Here is a 23835-nt window from a genome sequence, read left to right on the forward strand (position 1 = left end):
TCTTGTCTGCCAACACTGACCCTGGTTATCTTGTACCATATTGGTTCCCCACCCCCAATAGCACCGTATCTGCTACTCTCTGCCCCAGCACGATGCTGCTGGCCTTGTTGCTTCACTCATGTTTAGTAGCTGGCATCTTTGCCTACTTAATATGTAAACCCACCATATTAGTACTGCCTCCCTGTGGCCTCACGGTTTCCATGCTGGCACAGCCCTTCCCAAGGGGGTCTCTCATCATGGCAGCTCCGTCCAATGGTGAGAAGCCCCTCTCGGGATCTCCTTTCAAAAGCCCAAGCTCCTTCTGAGTCCTGCTGCGTGTAGCAGGGGTGCTTCTGACTCGAGACAGAGATGATGGCAGACGTGCCCCGAAGCCACAGGATGGCCATGCCTCTCCTACTGCACTGGAGGCTGCCTGTCACAGCTCACCTCTGCCATTCCCGAGGGAGGGGTGGCCTCTCTCCAAAGCCCCCGCATTTTAATATTGCTGGAAGTGCTCTGATATGTCAAAAACAAAAGCTGTAAGCACATAAAGTCTAACAGATACAGGCAAAGAGATGTTGCACTAATGATGGGTGAGGTGGTACGTGACAGACTGTCCAAGCCCTGAGCTTGTTCTTCTCTCCTGAGCTTTGGTGCAAAAGCAAGGGGACCAGGTGAGCACCGTGTCTGGAAGTAGTGATGCAAATCACAGGGAAAAGTTCTTCCACATGAAAAATTAGGTCCAGAAGTACCATACTTAGAACTGAGGAGACCTGAGTGGAGGTTCTCTTGGGACTTTCTGCTGAACTTTAACCAAGCAGCTTTTTACTCCGAATTTAGCAGCTTGGTCAGTTCTTAACTGCATCCGGCACCCAAAAAGATGACACCAAACTCTGGCCAACTTCTGTGGAGGATGAAGTCATCAATAAAAGATTTTGAAATTATTTTGTTAAAACTTCTCCAGTTGCATGCCCTGGCTGGTGTAGCTCAGGGGATTGAGCACGGGCCTGCGAACCACACGATCGCGGTTCCATTCCCAGTCAGGGCACATGCCTGGGTTGCAGGCTGGTCCCCTGCAGGCCAGTTTCCAGCAGGGGACGTATGCATAAGAGGCAACCATACATCAATATTTCTCTCCCTCTCTCCTTTCCCCCTTCCCCTCTAAAGATAAATAAATAAAATCTTAAAAAAAAAACTTCTCCAGTTGCAAGTGAAGAAACCCATCTCAGCCTAACGTGCCTGGTGAGCATCATTATGAGCGTGTACAGGATGGGGACGTGACTGCTCAGCAAGGGACCTTATTCTGTTTTCATCCAATAAAACTTTTGTGTAGGAGCTGTAAACCAATGGTCTTCAAACTTCAGGTCCTGACCCACTGAAACATGAAGTGAGATCCATGAGTCACGACTGGCATGATTGGGAAATAGAGAATGGAATGTAGCAGGGAGTAAAGATCAGTATCGTTCCCTGTGGCTTTTAGTTCAGCCATTTACATGCACACGTGCACCAGCCGTGAGCCCGGGTGAGTGGAAACGTGTTTCTCCTGTGGGCAGGTTTGGCGAGCACTGTGTGAAGCCCCAGAGCACATCTGGAAGAGGACTTTTGGCGGGGTCCTGCCCACGAACATGCTTTGTTTGGCCAACACAAAGATTATTTTTGAAGAGAAAGTTGAATCACTTGTGCACATTTAATCATCTGGAGAGTTGCATACAAATCCCTATTTCTAGTAGCTCTTAGAAACTAGAAGGTCTGGCTCGCTGGCCTGCGTCCCTCTGTGGGACCAAGTGGGAGAGACACAGGGGCTTTTCCCATAGGGGGGCCATGCCATCCAGTGTGCTCCAATTTCTACGCATTCAGGCCGCCCGCCTAGTTCTTGGAGGCCTCTGTAGGGACAGCCTCCAGGACTAACCATCTGCAGCCCGCCCCTGACCCTGTGAGCCCTCTGCTTACCCTTCCTGAGGTCCACTGCTGGGCTGGGCGACTAACGCCAGCCCCTGCCAGACCCAGCTGGCTCTATTTCCTCAGGCACAGGTCACCCTTCGCTGCTTGTATTTTGCCCATTTGACCACCTTTCTCTAACTTTCTCCTTATCCACTTGCTGCACTCCTATTCGTCCTTCAAAGCCCAGACTGCCATGACCTTGCAGTAGAATTAATCACTCCCTGCACTGTGGTCTCACATTACTTTAATAGTTCTCTGTTGAACACATTTCACTTGGTACCATAATCACTTATGTACAAATCTGTGTTCCTTACTGGAACGTGAGGATAAGAACTGTATTTTATTTTGTTTCTATGTCTAGATTGCTTACTTATTAGGTCCTGAATCTGCCTTAAGGATACGCATCTCCCTCACCCACACACGTCAAAAGTTCACTTACGAGCTCGTTCAACGCCCATTGGGCACAGACTGTGCAGCAGACAGTGTGTTAGGGATGCAGGCTGAACCACACACCGTTCCTTACCTAAGATGCTTGGAGCATCTCTCAAAGCCAGTTGGAATGCTCCCTGTTCTGTAAGACCCCCTTTTAAAAAATTCCTGGAAACCCTAACTCTTCCTTTGAATCCCTGCTGAATATCGTTTATCTTCATTTAACCCCCTCTGTCACCTCTATTTGTATTCTCAATCAGCCTCCCAACACTGGCCCACTGAAGGCAGAAACTTTTCAATGTGCCGGCTTATCCCCAAAATGTCTTGCGGAGAACAGACCTCAAAACCTCTGCAATGGGATCCGAAGGCCCATTGGTTCAGTTCACAGTTTCAGGCCGGGACCTTCACATACGCTCTCAGTGTTTTCCAGGTGAGCAAGAACAGCGTAACTGGACTCCAGTCTAGTAGGTGCCATTCCCATCAGTGGCCCCAAAACTCTGTCCCTGGGTGGTGGTCCAGCAGGGCAGCAGACACTCATCCCGCCCATGTGTCCCTCACAGGACTGGGAGCCCACAGCCCGGCCATGTCTCTGAGGTGCACGCACACCTCTCCCTTTTCCCATCAGACCCTCCGGGGTGAAGTAACCTTGCTACCTTTTCCTACCGTTCTTTGTGTTTCCTAATTTTTCTGAAACTTCTCCCTTCACCATGTGTCAGATAGTGAACAAGAACAGAAAGAACATAGACAGCTAGAACACAGACTGGGTACAGTGGGAGTGGGAAAAACACTTCAGGTCTTAATAATATATTTTAGCTTCCCAAAAAGTAAAGACAGAGTTGTGGACTTTGTGAGCCATGATATCTATTCTCTCTCTTTTGTAAAGGTTTTATTTATTTATTTATTATTTAGAGAAAGGGAGAGAAACGTCGATGTGTGTGAAGAACATTGGTCTGTTGCCTCTTGCATGCTTCCTATTGAGGACCTGACCTCAAGCGTGTGCCCTGACTGGGAATTGAACTGGTGACTTTTAGGTTCACAGACTTGTACTCAGTTCACCAAGCCATACCAGCCAAGATTCTATTCTCTTTTATAAAATGATTCCAAAGGGCTCTGTGAACTCAAATAAAAATGCTCACCTAACCCTGCAAGAATTAGGAGCAATGCTCACCTGTGCCTTGACTCCAGATGGATGCTGCTGCCTTCCCCGAGCCAAGCTGAGCCCCGACTCATTCCCAGGAAAAGGCGCCTTACAACTTCCTCCTGCACCTGCCCTGCCCACTCTCTGCACACCCGGGTCGCTCGGACCTCACAGGTCTGTGTCACTGTGAACTCTGGCCTCACTCAAAGCTGCGGCGGGGGCAGAGTGGGCGGGATGCCCTTTGCCTTCACTTAGGAATCTGTGCATCGTAAGCAAGATCGAGTTAGCAAAAGGGAATGGAGAGGCTGTTTATCTAAAAGTTCTTACTCATCGGGCTGGAGGGATGATCACTTTACCCCCAGAGACCGGGGATTATGTGCACAGGGTCAAAGTGTGGTCCCTGGACCAGAAGCATCAACATCAGCAGGGATTGCTAGAAATGCACAACCTCGGGCCCCTGCCCAGCCCGACTGAATCAGAAACTCTGGGAGCAGGGCTCACAAGTCCAAGTTTCCGCAAGCCCTCCGGGTGGTTCTGATGCCTCCTGACTGAACCACCTCCCGGGAAAGTAGTTTCCCTGGAAGTATGAAGAAAGCCAAGTTCCTCACGGTTAAGCCCAAGTAGCCAAGTGAGTCAGCCTGTTTGATGGCAATGGGACACAAACTCACCCCTGGTGTCCCCCAGGGCACACTGGGCCGTAACAGGGCTAATCATGTCAGTGTGAACACAGATGCATGTCTCAGAGAAAAGAGGTCATGTGTACAAACAGTCATCCTCCCCGCTGTTTGCCCTTGAATTCACAGCTCCTGCCAGTTTGGGATAAACAGGCCTCTCGGTGTGAGTCACCCTCAGACCCACACACAATGAAATAGGAAGCGGGGCTGGTTTGCACTGTGGCTTGCCCAGATCGGGCTTGGCCACAATGGGAAGAAACCCTGTACCGCTCACCGCTCCCTGGCCCTTCTGAAAAGCCCTCTGGCTCTCTAACGCTGGCTCAGGAAACCACTCAGCACCTTGACCGGGGCAGACGAGAGCCAGGCAATCTCAAGGTCCTCCTCCCTGGCCACCAGGGCTGTGAAAAATTATGACGCAGAGGGTCCCCTCCTCAAAGTGATGCCAGGACATTCCTCTTGGTAGGACGAGTCGCCTTAGGATATTTTTTCTGCAAGAACACGGGAAGGTCAATTTATTTTTTACAAGAGGGTTGCAGTGATGCGGCCGGGTTGTTTCTTCTTTCCTGGTCACCTGAACAGGTGACTGGAGCGGTAAGAGGCAGGCCCCCTCCCAAAGTCCGGGAGCTGCTCACTGTGTCCATGTTCTGGAGTTCACTCCTCATCAGAAACTGCTCTCAGGAGTTTTAGGTGCATTTAAAGTCTGAGTGCTCCTTCTCTCGATTCATTTACACATTCCGCCTTACCTCTGTGGAAGTGAAGTCTTTTCTTCTTTCTGGATAAACATCTCTGACATCGGTGAGTAAGTGGCAGAGGGCAAGGAAGTTATCATGACCCTGGGCATCGGCCACTGCCGATCCAAGGCAACTTATTCTGAGGCCGCAGCATCATGGTGTCTCCTTTAATCAGTAGCTCCCCTTCGGACCTTACTTAAAACATGTCCTTGTCATCGGTGTCCCCTTGAAAAGCTCAGGGCTTTTCAAGTTAAGGCAAAGATGTAGAACCTAGAATATTCCAGGAGGGGTGGGGCATTGAACTGAACTGGAGGAGCAGGGCTGTTAAACCGACTCCAGAGGTGGCTGCCGCGCACCGAGCAGGGGCTCTGAGATGTGACTGGGGCATGCGAGGGGTTATCACACGGAAAGACCTACTGTCCTCAGACTGTCCCGGGCGTAGAACAGAAACCGGCTTCCATCACCTTAGGTGGCATGCACACGCCCGACTGGGTGGGGTCTGTGTGGGTGTGCGTTTGGGGAGGGATGGGATTGGGGAGACCAGTAGAAGCGGCGACACTGCACACCTCCAAAGGCTGCTTCACAAGACCATGAATAAAGTCAACAGATGCTTGAGGAGAGACAGCGCTTTCTTGAGCCACGCAGGTGACTGAAGTGTTATTTAATTTCTCTGGTGTTTGCGTCGGGGTGCGGAGTAACTCTAGAGGAATGTGCGGGAGGGATGGGCCTTGGACGAGCATTGGGGTAAGCGAGACTTACGTTAGGTCTTTGAAAAGCACCGGAAAGAAGAATATATATTTCTCACGAGTCCGGGAGGGGCACGGTGACCAAGGTTAGAGAGGGAAAAACCCTTCACAATTATTCAAACAGGAAAAATGGGGGGGGGGGGGGTGGAACACAAGTACAATTAGCACAGGTTTTGGAGCTAGATGGGCCTGGTCAGAAAATCAGCTCTTCTGCTTTCTAGCTAAGTGAGTTCTGGAGAGTTTCTCAACTCCTGTGAGCCTCTTGTTCCTTATCCCTTAAAAGGGAGGAATATGCCCTGACCGGTGTGGCTCAGTTGGCTGGGCATCATCCTGCAGCAAAAGGTCACAGGTTTGATTCCCGGTCAGAGTACACGCCTGGGTTGCAGGTTCAGTCCCCAGTCAGGGCATGTGAGAGAGGCAACTGATCCATGTTTCTTGCCCTCTCTTTCTCCCTTCCTTTCCCTCTCTCTAAAAATAAATAAATAAAATCTTAAAAAGAGAGAGAGAGTAATACCACCACCTTCATGGATTAAAGATCAGAGACCATGTATGTAAGGCTCTCAACCCAAAGCCTGCCACTTAGTATGCATTCAATAACCAGCAGATTTAAAAATAACATTTAAAAAAAAACCAAGATTGGCTTAGATAGGCATGGGGAGGAGGTAATTTAAGAACTTGGGGCGAACCCTCACTAATTAGCTGGAAGCCTTGAACTTTACCCTTGTCACTCATTTAGGTTTTTGAGCTGGAAATATGATGACATCGAAGTGCTAAGAGGATTACTTTGGTGCCGGGCTGTAGAACACATTCGTGACACAGCACACCACTGTTCTCAGAAGCTGCCAAGAACCAAGACTGCTGTGTGTGTGTGTGTGTGTGTGTGTGTGTGTGTGTGTGTCCCGTGCACCTGCACGTCAGGGGGATAGGGAACACGTCGTCTTTGAGGGTGGACCGGAATGAGTTGTACTGGGCCCCACTCTGCCCGAAAAGCAAGGTGGACCCTGTGACAGCGGCAGAAAGCTCCCAGGAGACAAAACAAACAAACAGTGATGTACCCAGAGGTAAAACTATTCGCCTGGATGCGTCTCCCTCACTACTAAATTCTTATCCTCTCACATGGCTTACAAGCCAAAAGTGTTCTTACTATTTAAATTAGCTGAGTGTTTATGTAACTTAATCTCTAGTATTTATTTTTGTTTTCTCTAACAAAAAAAAGATAATAAATCCTTGCACTGGAACACATGAAAGCGAGACAATTACAGCTTTTAAATGAGCAGAGTGGACCTCTGAGGCTTAGGTTGCTGAGAGCGTATGCAGGAAGACAGATATTGACGGATAAACCCACAAAAATCTCTCCTGCTTCTTGGTTACAGGATCCAGCAAGGATGCGGCGCCCTTGAACACATCTGAGAAATAACCATTTCACCCAGATTGGTCAGGAGCACGAAAGATGAAGGGGGTCAAAGTATGTCAGCAAATGCCACTCCACACGAGCCGAGATGTGACCCGCCGGCAGGTCCCTCTGCAGTCAGCATCCACCCCAAACCAGACAGACATGTGGACACTGTCCAGGAGAGAAAATGACGGCACAAGCAGTGGGAGTGAAAGCACGCCTCACTGGTGAGCACGACAGGGGTCTAGGCGGGTCCTTCAGAAGGCCTTCCGCACGCTCAGGACCGATGCTGCCCTCATTGGAGCCTGCTCAAGGGTGACCCTTGCCAGCGCCTGGAGGAAGGGGCCAGGCTTCTCTGGAGCAAGAAGAAATGGAGAGGACCGGGAAGGTCTCAGAACGGAGAAGACACAGATTCTAGTCCCGGCTCTGAGAACAGGCCAACCTGTTTTCGCTTGCATGAGGCTCCGCGGTGGGGCAGATTCTAGGCTGTGCACAGGAAGTTAGGGATGGGGACACAGTGCTGCTTCTCAGAGGCTCCCCACCTAGTGGTAGGGCCAGTGGACATCAACACCCCTGGCCTGTGCAGTCGACGATCCTCCTGCACCTTTGGTGGAACCCAGGATGAGCACGTGGTCCAATGTCTCCTGTGTGTCCTTGAGCAATTTACTTTCCCTTTCTGAGCCCATTTTCTCACCTCTAGGAGGCATGCCCTCCTCACTGTAACAGCTATGATGAAATTCCTTCCTTTCCATGGCAGCTCTTGTGTGCCTGGCAAAAACAAAACACAAACCCCTGCCTTCCTCTTCTGTTGGCTGAGGTCAGTGCGATCAGAGAGCTGGGAGGCAGCAGTGTGGACTGACACAGACTCCGAAATAAAAAAGGAACAGCCTTTAATCAGTGGCTAGGATAATGCTAGTATGTGACCTCTTGGTGGCCCGTCCGAAGTGTTCCAGTTAGAAAGTGGCTACTGAGTTGTAAGGCAAAACTGAGTCTCTTTGAGCCCAGAAGTCTGCCAGGACTGCAAAAGAGAGTTGCTTCCTGGGGACTGCTGATCGATAAGGCGTACACCACACAGCAAGGCTGGGGCTTCCAGGGCCCCGCCGGGACTGTACTCCTTTTTCACATCACTCCTAAATTACTCCTATTGGAAAAACAAACTCCAGTCCATTAGCAATACAGACCAGGACCAGTTTGTTCTAGTGGGGTGGGGGATAGAAATGAAGAGCCCTGACCTTTATTAAATGCCAACATCTGTATTTGTTACTCTGAGGGTTTCTGGAAGCACCGGAGAAGGAGAGGAAACATTATTACAAGCACCTTTATAGGCACCAAGTCATTTCACTCAATTGCCACTTACTCAGTGAAAGACCACAGCTAAAGCAAGTGATCGGTAAAGATGTGCAGGAGCAGAATGGACGGAGCAGAACCACGCTCTTTGTCCGAAGGTGCAACCTTAGCGTTGTTCGCTGTCAGGTCCCTATTCTTTGTCTACCTATTAGTACAATACAACCGAATGGGGTTTCCAGCAACAAGGATCGGTTTGAGTTCAGTATGTTCATCTGAAAGTTATTCCCTGGTGTGGCTTTAAAAGACAGTAGGTAAAGATAAATCACTGAAATGGTTCAAGACAGCCCTAAGGGAGCCGACATCCCTGTCCATGGAGGAAGCTATGTCCCTCACTAGGAAAATGTGGCAGAATAAAACCGAGCCCAGAAACAGCCACATTAAAGGCTGGTCACTCACATTATAAAATCATATGGTGATGGTCCCTAAGACATATTGTACGAGAAAAAATTAAGTCTCAGAAAAAGTGATCGTAAAATAATCCCATTTTAATACTTCTATCTATCCATCCATCCATCTACCCATCACCTGTCTAGAAAGATGCAGGTATTCGCAACCCCCTTCCTCCTTTCTCTTTCCTCCTTGCCCAGAAAGGAGGAATGGAGGCTGACGGGGTAGGGGGCGAAGCGCTTTCACTTCTCCCTCTTTATTCTCCTGTAACATTTCACTTCCTTCACATAAGATGGATTTATATGCTACTTAGACAATTCAAACCAAGCATTGCTGCGTTCTTTGCCTTTCCTGGAGAAAATAATCATTTCAACTGTAACTCAATTCTGAAGGATTTCACCTACATTTCAGGGCCACGCCCAGGGCACAAATACCGTGCACCTGTGCAGAGCGCCCCGCCCTCTCTTCACAGACGGGCTCCTCCAGAGGCGATCCAAATTTGCCACCTTGGGACTGCTCCCGCACCCTCTCAGATGATGCTTGGAGGAGTGATTACGAGCAATATGCCAGGGTATTAAAGGAGCACACCCGAAACCTTGAAAACGGCCCCTTGTGCTTTCGGCCAGTCCTCACCAGGCTCCGGTGAGTCCCCAACTGCACAAACCTGGTAGCAGGGGCCTTTCCGGACACATCTTAATGAACTCACTGATTTGGGTGGGGACAAGTGGGGGAGAGACTGACGGCTAGGACGAAGGCAGATAGGCAAGTCTCAAACACAACCAGAGATTCCAAATGCAATAACAATTCAAACGGGCACACAACCAGCAGCTCGGCTGTGCAAACACTCCAGAAATAGGATGCGTTTCAGATGCGGTGGCTAAATTAAATGTTCTTAATGAAGTCTCGGTCCACGGGAAGCGAGGCTTCACAATGCAGCGATTCTCGCACCGAGAACATGTCTGCCTGGCTTGCCATTGATCATCGCCCATTATTAGGTAGCCGAGCCCCGCGGCACCAACTTCTGCAACCGTGCACCGAGATCGATATTTATAATTACCTTTCTCCTTCACCATGGCAACCGGGTCCTCTGGCGAGCAGCGCTGAAGGAAAGAGGAACGAAGTCTGGGCAGTGGGAGCGCGCCCGGGCAGGCGGATCCGCGGCTGCAGAGGCTGCGAGGAAAAGCCCCGGCATCCACTCGCCAAGTCCGGGACTTGTTTCTAAAATCCCGCCCCCAGCTCCGAGGGCCGAGCTCCGGTGCCGCCCCGGCTATCGCCACGGAGCGCTGGCCGCGCCCCGCTCGGGGACTCTGCCCTTGGGTACAGCTGCCGCTGTGACAAATGCAAAATTCCACTGCCCTAATCTCTGGTCATTGACACCACCTTGCATTCCGTGCGCGAGGCCGGGAACTCGGGCGACGGACGAAATGCCCCGGGGTCCGAGCCCCTGCCCCTCCCCAGGTCTGATAAATGATTGCCAGAAGAGCAGGGGCCAAAACCAGCCCGAGACTGTTCCCATCAGGAGAACTAGTCAACTGTTAGCTTATTAGTTTCCTATTACTGCTGCTTTCATTCTTTCTACAGCTTCTTTCAGACACACTGAATAAATAAAAAAAACGAGCCTGAGTCGAAACGTGATGCTAGCGGCTCCTTCACGTTCATTTTCTTCAACTTCTAAGGTCCTGGAGGCTCAGTCATAATGAAGAATAAATAATGGCATTCGATTAGCCCGGCTGCCCCCTGCTGCGGTTTACCTGAATGGGGTGGGGGCGGGGCGGCGGCGGGGACTGAGACCAGGAGAGAGCCCGGAGCTTTTCAGGATCCGATTCCCCTCACTCAGGATCAAAGTAAAACTCTGACTTACCCAGTCAGGTAGGATTCTGACCCCCACCTCCTCTCTGCTGCATTGGGGATTTTAGACAAACCCCTTGGGTGTATATATGTGCCCAGGGAACCCTAACCACAAAGGGAGGGGCAGTCACACCGGCACCCCCTCCCCAGCCTGAGCCTGACCCCAGCAGCCGGGGCTCCGAACGAGACTTGAGACTTCGGGTTTCTGACCCACAGGGTCACAGGTCGCTCTCCTGAGAGCAGGGGACTTCCAGGTTCAGGAAGCCGACGCCCACCCCGTGCCACCACCTGCCTCCCCAGCGCGCAGATCCCAGATGGTTTGTTCAGTCCCCACCACACATCACACACATCCACCGTGTGGGGACAATGTGATGAGCAAGAGACAAAAAGCCAGACGCAGCCCCGCTCGGAAGCGCAGCAGATGGCCAACACATCTTTCCCAACCACAACGCACCGCCAGTATTAGACTGTGTTTACTGCAAATATTGTAACGTGTTGCGGCTAAGGGAGCCCGGGTAACGGAAAAGAATGGAGTCGATCCACCTGCCTCATCTTTGACTTGGAGGTTGTGTGTGGCTGAAATGACATTGGTGGGGCTGGGCCAGGCCTTTCTGGGGGTTTTCTGATGGGTGGCAGTAGCAGTTCTCAAGCAGCTGTGACATTCCTACATCTGTGACTCAGGGCTTTACTATTAATAGCTTGGGTGTCTCGGCGTGTCAGTAAAGGCTAAGTGCACTCCAACCCCTGGGTCGTCTTTTCTATGACACACACTTCACCCACACTGCGCCCTGCCTCCCCTGCAGCCCTGCAGGGCCATGTTTTTCCCTAAGGCAGCAGCCAGCTGGAGTAGAAGCACTGAAAGAGCCTTTATGCAGCCTCCCCTAGCCTCCATTCACAAGTGTGAGCCAAGCCTGAGAGCCACAGGACCTCCTGCCCAGAGGGATGGGCAGGGTCAGGGGTACGCAGGGGACAAGCCCTTCACATGACCAAATTTTCATGGCTGGAATGGCACTTGTCTGCTTTTTCCCCCCCTAATCACCCTCAGAGCCCTTAGGAGATGCTGACAAGCAAAATGAACTTCAGAGAGCTCGAATTCGTTTGCTTCTGTGAGCCCACCAGATGAATTAATTTGATTGTATATATTTTTTGCTGCATAAATAGATTAGCACCTCACTTAGGCACTTCTCTGTGAGGAGATCATGTCATTCAGCTCAGGGCCAAGGGGACAGTGTTCCAACCTCCCCTCCCTCCCTCGGTCTGTCACTAATGGAATGTGACAGTGAAATGCCATTAGGTTTCTGCCCCAAACCCAATCGTGCATAAGATTGGTGCAACCTGTCTTTTACTCAGGATGGTGACTTTGCACCCTGAGATTTAAGTTTATTAACTAAACTGGTTCCTTACTACATTTCTGAACCTACCTGTACACCTTTGTGGCTCAATTACCAGAGCCCCAGGTTTAGAAAGGCCCTCTGGCAGCTCTGGAGTGTAAGCAGACAGAGTAGCAGCTGGTGCCTATTCATTTCCAGAGAAGCCTTTTCTAAAGGAAAATACTACATAGAGGTTCGAAGAGGCTTCCCCCCCTCCTGTGTTTTCCATGGAAAGAATTTTCCTGTGCCACAGTCAAAGTGAATGAGTCACCAGCGTTTCGTTGCTAAATAACAGTCATCTGGCTAAAGTTCCCCCGACAATCAGACACTGCTACTTTAGGATAAAAGCATCCACTCTGCACTTTCAAGATAACCAAAGAGGGTATTACTGAAGTTATTTTTGGAATGCGGGAGAGTAAAACCAAATTGTTTGCGTCTGCTTGCCTGGGGCCGAATCGTTCAGAACTTTCAGAAGCAGAGTAGATACTTCCTACTTTACAGTTAAGGCTACACGAGGTACAGCCACATAAATCAAGGAAACAATGAGAAATTTACAATTCATTCGATGGCAGGACACTTTATTCTTATTTCTTAGAAGTGATTCCCACAGAACTTAATCTCATGCCACTCGGATGAGATAAAGCCATAATACAAACACCATGATTTACTTGTTGTTTTATTTCTCAAACTGACTCACGCCTTTTCTGTCACTCACAAAATGAAGCAACGGTTGTCCACAAGTGACCCGAGGACAGAAACCATTTTGCCAGAGAGAAAAGCCCGGTTAGCACACAGCCATTCTTGGCGGAACTCCAAGAGCACGTCATCTCACGGGAAGCCCTGCCGGTGAAGACGGAGACTTTACAACGTGAAAACAAGCAACCTGACTGAGCCCGTTCCTCGTGGCTCTGCCTCCTCCCCAGAGCCAGGGGTCACCTACTGCTCGTGCACCTGTAGGGCAGGAAGTTCAGGACCCCTCTCTGGCCAAGGGCCCCAGGTTTCCAGGTTTTATCCTTCCACACCTTTGGACTCATTGGCAGAAGAGCCCTCCACATCATTTCTAGCAGAATTCAGCTAAAAGCAAACTCAAGAACGAGTTCCTTGTTTGCTTTCTGTTTAATATTTACATCTATCAATCTCCCTGAGACATTTATGGAGTATCCACTGGATGCCAAGTTCTGGGCTGGCAGTTAAAAAACAAGAAGAGGCCTGGCTGGAGTGGCTCAGTGGACTGAGGGCTGGCCTGCGGACTGAAAGGTTGCCGGTTCCATTCCCAGTCAAGGCACGTGCCTGGGTTGCAGGCCAGGTCCTCAGTGGGGGGCATGACAGAGGCAACTGATTGCTGTTTCTCTCTCTCTCTCTCTCTCTTTCCTTTCCCCCACCCCACCTCTAAAACTAAGTAAATAAAATCTTTAAAAAAGAATCTGTTCTTTAAAAATAAAACAAGAAGAAAGCACTGTCTGGACTCGCTTACCATCTAGTGCAGGGAATGCATACATGCCAATATTCTCAAGGAAATTAGGAAGGGGCTAAGATGGAAGATGGAAATTAGGACGGCGCTGAGCCCAACAGGGAGCCAGGAGAGGCTTCCTGCAGGGGAAGGCGAGTAAGGGCTGCCAAGCAAGAAAGGGGAAATGGTCATGCCGACTGGTTGTCATGGGATGAGACGGCATCAAGTAGCTCATTGTTCATGGCAAACGGGGAGGAGGTCAAGCTAAACCCGGGGTGGTGGTCACGGGGAGCGCTGAAGGCCACGCTGAGCAGGGTGAGCCTTAGCAGCGGTGTGGTTAGTCTTGAACCTGTTTCAAGTCCACCACGATCTGTTTCCAACAGCATCACCTCCTTCCTCCACACTGAGTTGTGTTGGTGTGTGCATGTCCAGTTTCTAACAGGCGTAGGAAGTGTCTACGCTTATTCGTCTGTCTAAATATTTCCCTGGTAAAGAGAATAAAACAACAGCCGCACGCATCTCACACACCGCGCGCTAAGCAGCATGGACCCCCTGGTTTATCCTCCTGTAGGGATGGCTTTGGGTCCACGACTGGGCTGTGAGCTCTGCGGAGGCAAGGATGGTTTTACCTTCTTCTAGGCTCCCGAGAGCACAGTCTGCAGACCTCCAGGGACGGAAAAGCTAGGGGGGCTTTCAGTGCAGACCCCTGGCCCCCAGGCAAGGTCTGATGCCTCAGATTCTCTGGAGATGAAAGCTGCACCGCAGCCAGCTCCTTAAGTGACTGAGGCCCACCGTCCCAGGACACTGGCCCTTGAAACAGGAGCTGAACGAACACCAGATCTGCAAACATCCCGACAGGCACTGCGGTCTTACCAAACTTTATTGGAAGTGATGGCTCCCGAGTTCCCTTCAGTCCCAGACAAATTCTGAAACGTCTGAGCCCACTTGATCGTGCTAACTCTCTGGTCCCGAACCGAGCATTTTTAGGATTTTTTTCCATATGAATTTCACAGAATCAATGTCCAGTAAAGTTCTTTTCTATGAGTTCTTAAAATATAATAGAAGTATTTTATATTTGTATCTAAAACTCCACCATGGTCCTTCTCGGAAGCCACTTCGGAGTGACAGGTTGCAGCTTGAGAGAATGACAAAACTGCTGAGGTGCATTCAATGTTCCCTATAAGTAACCCGCTTAAGCTTGGGAAGCTTAGTGCAGAAAACAGCCACTTTCTTACAAGTGTACTGGAAACTATTAGTCAGAATTCAAAGAACCTTTTGATAGCAAAGAAAGTTCCACCAACTTGAGCCTAATTTCAGGTACATGAGAAGTTCATAAGTACAGAAACAGCTCTGAATTATTTTGGAAAAGGCCATTTTTTTAAAGTTTACTATGAGCTTTATCCTTTAAAAATATTTCCTGTGTAGAAATACAGTTATCAGAATAGAAAAATGGTCAGTTTCTATCATCTAGAAACGCAGCACCTTCCCTCACAACGCACCCGTCTTTCTGGCATTTAAATGTCACCAAGGTTCTTTACTGCCCAGCCAAGAATGAGCCCAACGGCCCCACATAATGATGCTACTCGCCAACCTTGAAAAGTCCAAGAACTAACGAAGGCTAAGATATCAGGAGAGAGGATACAGCAATGAAGGATGTGCACATCTATTTTTGCAAAAGCTTGTGGGCTCTCTGGAGGAAAGTATCACATGTGAATATCTCCATCACATAATAACGGGCACAAGGAAGGAATGCAATATTTGATGACTACTAAGGAATGAATGTCTCCAGCTTACCATAGAAAGTCAAAAGATTAGATAAGTATTCATTTTTATCGTCAAATAGACTGATTTGGGAACCTGACTTCACCAAATTAAAAATAAATTCAATCCCATGTATAAAGCAATGTAGTGATTGCTTGGGAACATTTGCTAAGATGCAAACCAGTGAATAGTTCACCTTGGAGAGAAAGGAAGCTGAAGAAGGAACTGAATCACAAAGTCAGTTGATGAAGTCCCCTTCCTACCGCTTCGTCATCGTTTGTAGAGTGCTCATTACGTGTGTCGGCCGCCATACTAGTCCCTTCACACTTATTACCTCGTTTAATCCTTACAACAAGTAGATGAGGCAATATTACACTTTACCCACAAGCACAGAGTCCGGTTTGCTAGAATTTAAAGCCATTTTGCTTTGTTGAGCCTTCCCGTCTACAGTGGTCCCCTTCCCTTTTCCCAACCACACACACACTTTTTGAGTCAAGATGCACTCAATAGATTGATTCTTTGGCATTTTCGAAGGACCTGGCACATTGGAAGTGTTGCATTTTTGCCTTATCTGTGTAAAACAATCTTCTCTCCAGGTTCCTCATCCTTCGTTAGTTCTTGCACTTCTTATAATAGGCCTGTCGGGTGGACAGCATCGCCTTGGCCTGCTGGGCTCATTGCTGGCTGGACAGGAGAAGGTACTGTCCCGAGGCCCCCATATCAAATTTCCTGAAATGTGAGTCAATCATCCATTGTGACTAATCCTTCTCAAGGAGTACCTACCATTCCTCTGGTCTATGTAGAGGAACAATTATAATTTGGGGGGGCAGGTAGGGAAAGTCACGGCATTTTTGCAAAATCTACAAAGCCTTCATTTGCTCTCCTCATTCAGCCTTACAATGCTGATTATGCCCCGGCACTCTGCCAGAAAATAGCGTCTCTCTCATTTCCCTCGGACACTTCAGCCTTCATCTGAGGGACAGGCCAAAGTCTGCATTCCTGTGCATGGCCATTACTGCATTTGCTTCCACCGGAAGGTGTCATTGTCACCAGCACATGCCTCAGCAACTTTCCCTAGTTCTTTGTACAAAGAGAAAAAGGATCATGCAACCAATACTCTAATCTGGTTTGTGAAAAAGTATACCTTGTATGAAAAAATGGGCATTGATTTCATGCATATGTAAGATGAAAACTAAAGTCCTAAGGCAGACTTGTCCAAGGTTACACAGTTACTTAGAAATAGGTCAAAAGCCTAGTGTCTTACCTCCCACCTAGTGGTTAGTTCATTTGCCACCTGGCTCAGGCAGCCAGGTCAGGCATGAGCGGCGTCTGGGTTCAGGCTCGGCCTCAGGCTGGGAGCCCCGGGCAGACTGTTTTTTCTGGGCGTGTGTTTCAGCAGTCTCATCTATGCATGGCAATGGTGTGTTCCACTTGGGAGGTTGTGTTGTGGACGAGGCTCGTCTGTGTTTACAGACAAGCACCCAGTGTTGTTGCACAGGGCCCAGTGCCCAGCAGGCCCCTCCATTCGGTTTAGTGCTTTACTGTTGACATATTGAAATTTGTAATAATTTTATCTTTGAACTTGTGTTTTGCATGTGAAGGCCAATGGGACAAAGGGGACAAGATACATGCGACATGTGTGTCCTGCTGTACGTTGTTCCTGCTGCCGATTCACGTATAGTGTTTGTGATGCCCCATGAGCACAGAATTCCAGGGGACCCATGATGCGTAGGATTCAGGGAGACTCAAAGGGGAGGGTTTTACACTATGACTGAATAAACAAGGGTGATGACGGGTCCGTCTCCTTCAAACCAGAACGTGTGCTTCGAATGCACAAAGAAGCCAGTGGTATTACAGAAAACACAAACAATCAAGGGGGTTTTATCGTACCTTCTCTTACCCATGTTACTTCCGATAGTAGCCAACTACTTCCACTAAAAAGGATGATACAGAGGGAAGGAAAAGATAGGGAAACCCACTTCCCCTTTTCTGTTCGTCCTTCCTTCCTTATCAGGAAGCTGAAGGTACAGTGTTGACAGGATGTGGCAGGGAATGAAATACGTGTGTCCCTACGACCTGTGAAACATACACTGTGTAATCTCAGTGATTCCACATGTGAGTTAAATGATTTTATATTTTATTTAAATAGGGCCCCACACAGTGTAAACATGCAATAATTGTTAATAATTTAACAATCATGTTAATACTTTAAAACATTATTTAGGACAATAGCTTTATATTTTGGCACCTTTAATGGTACTCTATTCCTGCACTTTGATTGAATAAGGCGCCCCCATTTTCTCTTGCACTGGGCCCTATAAATTGCACACCCAGAATGGGGTGAGGATGAGAGACACTCTGTACGAAATCGAAAGTGCCTGGCACCAAGAAGGAGTGTAAGGAAGGGAAATAATGACTGTTATTATTTAGTGCCTCACTGCTTCATCAATTTACAACAAAGTAAGATAGAAAAGTGGTGAATAAACCCTGGGGAGAAAAGTCCATGCATGGGGAACAGAGATGCTGGGGAAGGAGCATGGTTTGAGGTGAGTGGCCTCCTTGAGAAAGTACCAGGTGAGTACACCTGAAGGCGGAGGGAGAATAAGCCATGTGGATATCCGGGGCAAGAGTGTCTGGGACAGAGTGACAATAAGAGCAAGGATCCTGAGGCAGGAGCTCCCCGGGGGTGTTCCAGGCAGTGAGAAGGCCAGCGGGGCCTGCAAGAGCAGGAGTGGCTGAGAGAGGTGAGGGGGTGGGGCCCTGAGGGTCATTCTCGCAAAACCTTGGCTTCTATTGTGAGTGAGGTGGGAGGACCCAGGGAGAGTCTGGGGATGTGACTGTCATTTCTGCAGGATATTTCTGGCTTCTGTGAGGTGACTAGAGTGAAAGGGAGTAGCCAGAGATGCAAAGTGTTCAATTAGTGATGAAACTAAAGAGTTCAAGGGTGAGGTAATGAATGACACAACAAAGTGAGATGAAGAAAAGGGTTATCGAAATAGGACATAAAAGCTAAGAACAAGACAGTTATAATAGTAATAGCTGAAACATCTAAGAACAGAACGGGCCCAGAAATGGTCTAATTGCTAATGTGGAACAAAGTTTGAGATAATCTCAATGAATGCAGAAGGAAGAGCCTCAAATAATGAAAGAAAACCGAGGAGAGAAAAAAAGAAAAGGAATGCAAAATAACTCATGTCCTAGATGTACCTAAGAGGCAGAAGAAGTACTCAAAGATCTAATACACACCAGTTTCTCTGAAATGAAGATAGGCTTCAACTTGTAGATTTAAAGAGTAGAGGGATAGTACTTTGGCAAAATTGGCTACAGAATGCCGGCTCTAAGTTCCAGCCTAGGCCTTTGAATTTCAAAGGATGCCATGCTCTGTATATCCAGACAGATAGACCTATTGCCCATAAAAAGGAAACAAACAAACTCAGGCTGACATCAGACTTCTGAACGGCAACGCTGAGGCACAGAAAGTGCAGCCATGCCTGGCAGCCTGAGGGAACAGAAGTGCATGTCCCAGGAACCTGACACCCAGCCAAAATGCCGAACAGACACACAGGCAATGGCAAACCACAGAAACCAAAAGGTGCTCAGGAATACTACACCACGGACCCTCCATAGGAAATCATGACAACAACATCCAGCCAATTGAAAGACAAGTCAAGATAAACTCAGGCATGCAACCATTGTAGTAAAAGGCCAAGGAGGAAGCCGTGGATTCTATGAAATATGAAATGGATATCTCAATTGCTGCATTATGGAGATAAAAGAGAATGGCAATGTTTGGAACAAAGAAAGTGAGGAACAAGAAGAAAACAATATTTTACCAACAAACACCAGGAGGTGGGCAGGAGGGAAGTACGAGAGTGCTGCTGTCCATTTTCCCAGCAGGAAGAGAGATGCGCAAAAGGCTGTCCAGGATGCTTACTCTAAGCATCTCATAGAAGGTCACGAATCACCCTGTCGCTCCCTCTTTGCTGAGACTCTAAGCCTCCGAGAGAGGATACTGCTTTCATACTTGAACTCCTGTTCCTTGGACTTGGGAAAGCAAAGGGTATCACAAGGCAACTGTATCTCCGGGGTTTCTTTAAGGAAAGGGAGATGACATACTTTCACCTTTGTACTGATTATATTCACATTCTTAGTGCAAGAGTCAAAATTGTTGCTAATTTATTTATGCCTAGGATTTCCATAGCATCTCTCTTCCAGAGAGGTTGCTGAATGGAAAAAGGATATTACACTGGTCCCAAGGATAGCCACAGAGGGTTTTTTTTTTCTTTCTAGTTACTTAGCCTTCATATTTATAAAAATGCCTTGGAATTCTTCATGACAAGACTTATTTCTCAACACAGAGTCTTGCCCAGGTGTAATGGTAGGCCTTGGGGGTACCTTGCCCCCTCCATTCTTCTTCTGACCCCGTCTGCCTCTCTTTTGAGTGGGCGCTGAGCCCTATGACTTCTCACCTTGGCCATGGCTGACCGAATTGTTAGTAGACTCAGGGGACTGGAGGAAACCATATATCAGAGGGTTCATATTTTATATCCTGTCATAATTCATATCCTATCTTGGAAAAGATGGGCCAATTAGGTTTTCATGCCTGGGACTTTAAAAGACACAGAGAAAAGTCCCAGTCAGTGGCAGGGACTTATACGTATTAAAAAGATCAAGGAGGGCCAGCCTGGGGCAGTCTAGCAGAGACATGCAGATACCAGAATTCCAAGGGGGAGTGTGTCAGAGGAAGCCACCTGGAAGGAAGGACAATAGGACATTCCCCAAAACTGCTCTGATGGTCCTGGAATTCTAGGCTTCCTGAGGCCCAGCTGGCTGTTCCTAGGAACTCAGAGCTCGCGGTGCTCTTGTGCACTGTGTGTGTATTCCTCCCTCTTTGATTGTTCATGTCTCCTTCGCATTCTCCTCTACACATCAAGCCCGGTACCTAGAAACATCACAATGAGCCAGTGAATGCACCTGGAAGCAGCTTTCCACCAGCGACAGATGGGCAGGTGGTAGACGAATACCCCCGCTTCCTAGCTCCTTGGCTGGGATACCCGACGTAGGCTCTCCACTGTCTTCCAATCACTGGAGCTTGGGCTGCCCACACTGGTAACTGGTTTGCTAATGCACCTGTTACTAGCTTTCATCCCCTTCTCAATAATTCAGGGAATCAAATAAATGACCTGCCCCTGAATCCTTGTCTCAGGGTCTTCTTCAAAGGGGAAGTTCCACACAAAAGAGAGTCTCAGTCACTCATTTTTATGCTTACAAAGAAGGAAAAATCTGTCTTGATGCATGGATAAACTTCCAAATAGTCCTCTACTTTAGATAACAGGGGCAGATTCTAAAGAGAACACTATGCCTACCAGACAGGATACATTATTTTTTCTCAAGAGAAGCAATAATTAATCAAATCTTTTGATTGCACAAACACAATGGCATTTGCTTGCACACGCTCTGTGCTAAAGTGCTTCCTCCTTTAAAATATGTAAGTGAGTCCAGCTGTATTAACAGGTCACAGGGGTCAGAACTAACAACTGCCGCAGAGACAAACATGCCCCCAGGCATCTTTTAAGCCTGCAGCGATGCTTTTTGGGAAAGGATGTGATTTGTGACATTTATCAAGCTCTATAGAAAGGAGTCATTTTATAATAATATTCCATTGTACTTACATAGGTACCTGGGCTCTCCTTATAAATTTTTAAATAGGTACACATTGCTGCAATTCAACTAAAGCTTGGGCTAGTACGATATGCCATATGCCAAGTTGGGTATATTTTAGAAAGAAGTATAGAAGATGGTTTTACTCCCTTCCTCCATTCTCACCATTCCCAAGCAAGATAAAAAATACTTTGCATATGTATTGGATTTGTTGGGGTTTGGGGAAATTAGAGAGAAGACAGGAAGGGAAATATTTAGAACCTAAATTCTTCTCAGTTTTGGATCTGGGTTACACAATATATTTTCCCTTCCTGAATAAACCACACCAAGAGCGCTAAGCATTCACCAATATGCTTCAGCGGCTATTAAATTCGCACACAGACGAAAGCAACTAAGCCACAAAAACAGCATTAAGCCATAACATCACACAATTAAAAGCAAAGTGGGCAAAATCAGGGAAGAAAAAAGAAATGAATTTCTGCTGATTCCTTAACTAAATATTTACTGAGCATCTGTAAAACATAAAACTTCACATCTAGGGGGCTCACAATGGTATACAGGGCAAATATGCCTAGGTTAAGTCTTTAATAAGTTTACATTCTAGAAGGGTAAATAGCACAAATACATAAATAACTCTGACAAGAGGTAGAAGGGGACTGGAGTCAGAGATACTGAAAAATTGCTATGCAGGTTTGAAGGAAGGAGTGCTTGTCATTGAGCCAAAGAGATAGAGGAAAACTTCAAGCAGAATGTGGTCCTCCCCAAAGGCAGGAAGAGTTCCAAAAAGTTGGTCGGGTTTAGCATCTTTTCATCAGCTGCTGCAGACAGAAAATGAATGTTAGACCACTGCCGGTAGCTAAAGAAACTAACCAAAAAATGTGTGGAAAGCAGCTGCTTGGATTCTCTTTAAACTCTTAAAATAGACCAACTGAACCATGATATGTGCTAGATCAAGTTCGTTTAAAGTATTACCAAACAACGTAACAGCACAGAGTATTTCCATCAGTGATAATGTTGGAGCAACTGATGATGTCAAAAATTCGATTTGGCAGTTCTTTACTAAAGTAGTCAGTTTCCCTGCAGCAGAGCTGGCGACCAAGTGGGTACATTGTTTGGCGGTGCCCTTCAGGGACGAGTCTGGCCTGAGGAAAAGATAACAGATGAACATACCCAGCTACCTACTGGAATCACATGATAGCACTTCAGGGAAAACAGTGATATGGAACAGAACTGGGCTTTGTTCTACAAGGAGAGCAAAAGTTAAACACCCCCAAAATATTCTAGTGATGTCAGAAATGACCTTACAGAATGATCCAGGGCATGAGTGGCAGAAAATGAGAGGGCTGGGTTTTGGCAGCGGCCACAGTTCTTTGCCTCTCTTCCCCAAGCCTGTCTTTGCTCCACGGGGACCCGTTTTATGTCCCGAGACTTTTCCCTCTCCGCTAAACTGCACGTGAACCTTCATGAGCTGGGTTTTTCTGGGCACTGTGGGTCAGAACATCTTGGGTGCTCTGGTTCATCTCGGTCACTATCTATGGCTCCAGAATGTGGGGGAGAAAAGATCCCTACACAGCAACCAGACACAACCTGAGGGCTATAGTAAGGCACCTGCAGTGTGAATGAAGAAACCAACTAATCAATGTCTCAGTAAAGGTCCTACCTTCCTCTGCATAGCAAGTCTGCAGACCTTTTATATTGTAAGGATACAAGGCATTTTGAAGATGAAGATACAGGATGCGAATAGACCCCTGAAGGTACATTTGGGATTTTTCATTTTAATGAAAACGGGTTATTTCACTTTTGGGGAATAGCTTTGTCTTAATTCAAAATTGCATTAAATGCAATTTCAATGCAAAATAATGTAGTTGCTGGAGAAGTGATTTTTAAGGTCCTCAAAAAGTTAAACAGACAGCTGCCACATGACTCAGCAACCCCATTCCTGGGTATAGACCCAAGAGAACAGAAAATGTAAGTCCACGCAGAGCTCCAAGCAGCATTACTCATACTGCCCCCAAAGCAGAAACAACACAAAGGTCCATCAGCTGATGCAGGAGAAACAAAATGTGGTCTATCCATGAAGTGGGACGTGGTTCGGCCATGAAAAGGAACGGACTAGTAACACATGCTATGACCTAGAGGAACCATAAAGACAGCATGCTCCATGAAAGAAGCCAGTCAAAAAGGCCACATGTTGTGTGATTCCAATTATATGAAATGTCCAGAATAAGCAAATCCATAGAGATAGAAAGTAGACCAGTAGTGGCCAGGGGCTGGGGCGTGACAGCTGAAAGTACAGGGCTGCTTCCAGGGGGGATGAAAACGCCTTAGAATTACGCAGTGGTGATGGTTGCCGTACAACTTTGTGAATGTACTAAAAACCCCACAGAACTGCACGTGTTAAAGTAGTATATTTTCTGGCATGTGATTTATATCTTAGTTTTGAAACTGTAGGAAGCACTTTTGTTTACTAAGCACCATGTTATACACACGGGAAACAAAGCCCATTGAGACCACTGTCCTGCCGAACATAATGTTTTGAGAGTAATTCATATTGTGTGTATTGGCACATTGCTCTTGTTTATTGGACAGGATTACACCATATGGATATAACTCCATTTATCCATTTACTTGTTGGACCTTTGAGTTGTTTTCAGTTATGGGATATTATAAATAAAGCTGCTATAAACATTTTTTTAAAAAGAACCTTACTACCTGGTAGGGAGAGACGTGCAGACCAATAGACAGAACGGAGCGAGAAGGTCTGGGGAGGGGTCTGCGTGGTGTCCGGGAGGCCCCTGAGAAGGTGAGGTCTGGAGAGGCTTCACAGGGAAGTTCGAGCTGAGCCAAATCTCACACTTAAATAGAAACGTTTCTTACAGGCCTTCAGTCTTCTCTTCCGCCATGTTAAACAGGAAGAAAGAAGGCTCTTTCTTCAATGAATTCCACCTCTTATTTATATGAGAGAGCCTGGAAAAGTTGT

At 47.6% G+C, this 23835-nt stretch overlaps 1 protein-coding gene across 15 annotated transcripts in view; it reads right to left on the reverse strand.

Moving 5' to 3' along the window:
* ABLIM1 (actin binding LIM protein 1) overlaps window positions 1–23835 on the reverse strand; it is a 262998-nt gene that overhangs the window by 144033 nt on the left and 95130 nt on the right. Inside the window, exon 1 of one of the 15 annotated variants that reach the window (XM_053668632.1) lies at window positions 9823–10187. The exons of the other annotated variants lie outside the window; for them this stretch is intronic. Coding sequence (XP_053524607.1) covers window positions 9823–9838 — 16 coding nt within the window. The 5' untranslated portion in view covers window positions 9839–10187. Of the gene's footprint in view, window positions 1–9822; window positions 10188–23835 lie in introns of those variants that run through there. 15 annotated transcript variants of the gene reach the window in all.

The sequence above is a fragment of the Artibeus jamaicensis genome, unplaced genomic scaffold (genome assembly GCF_021234435.1).
Source record: "Artibeus jamaicensis isolate MK-2021 breed Jamaican fruit bat unplaced genomic scaffold, CSHL_Jam_final contig_490, whole genome shotgun sequence".
Lineage (NCBI taxonomy): Eukaryota > Metazoa > Chordata > Mammalia > Chiroptera > Phyllostomidae > Artibeus > Artibeus jamaicensis.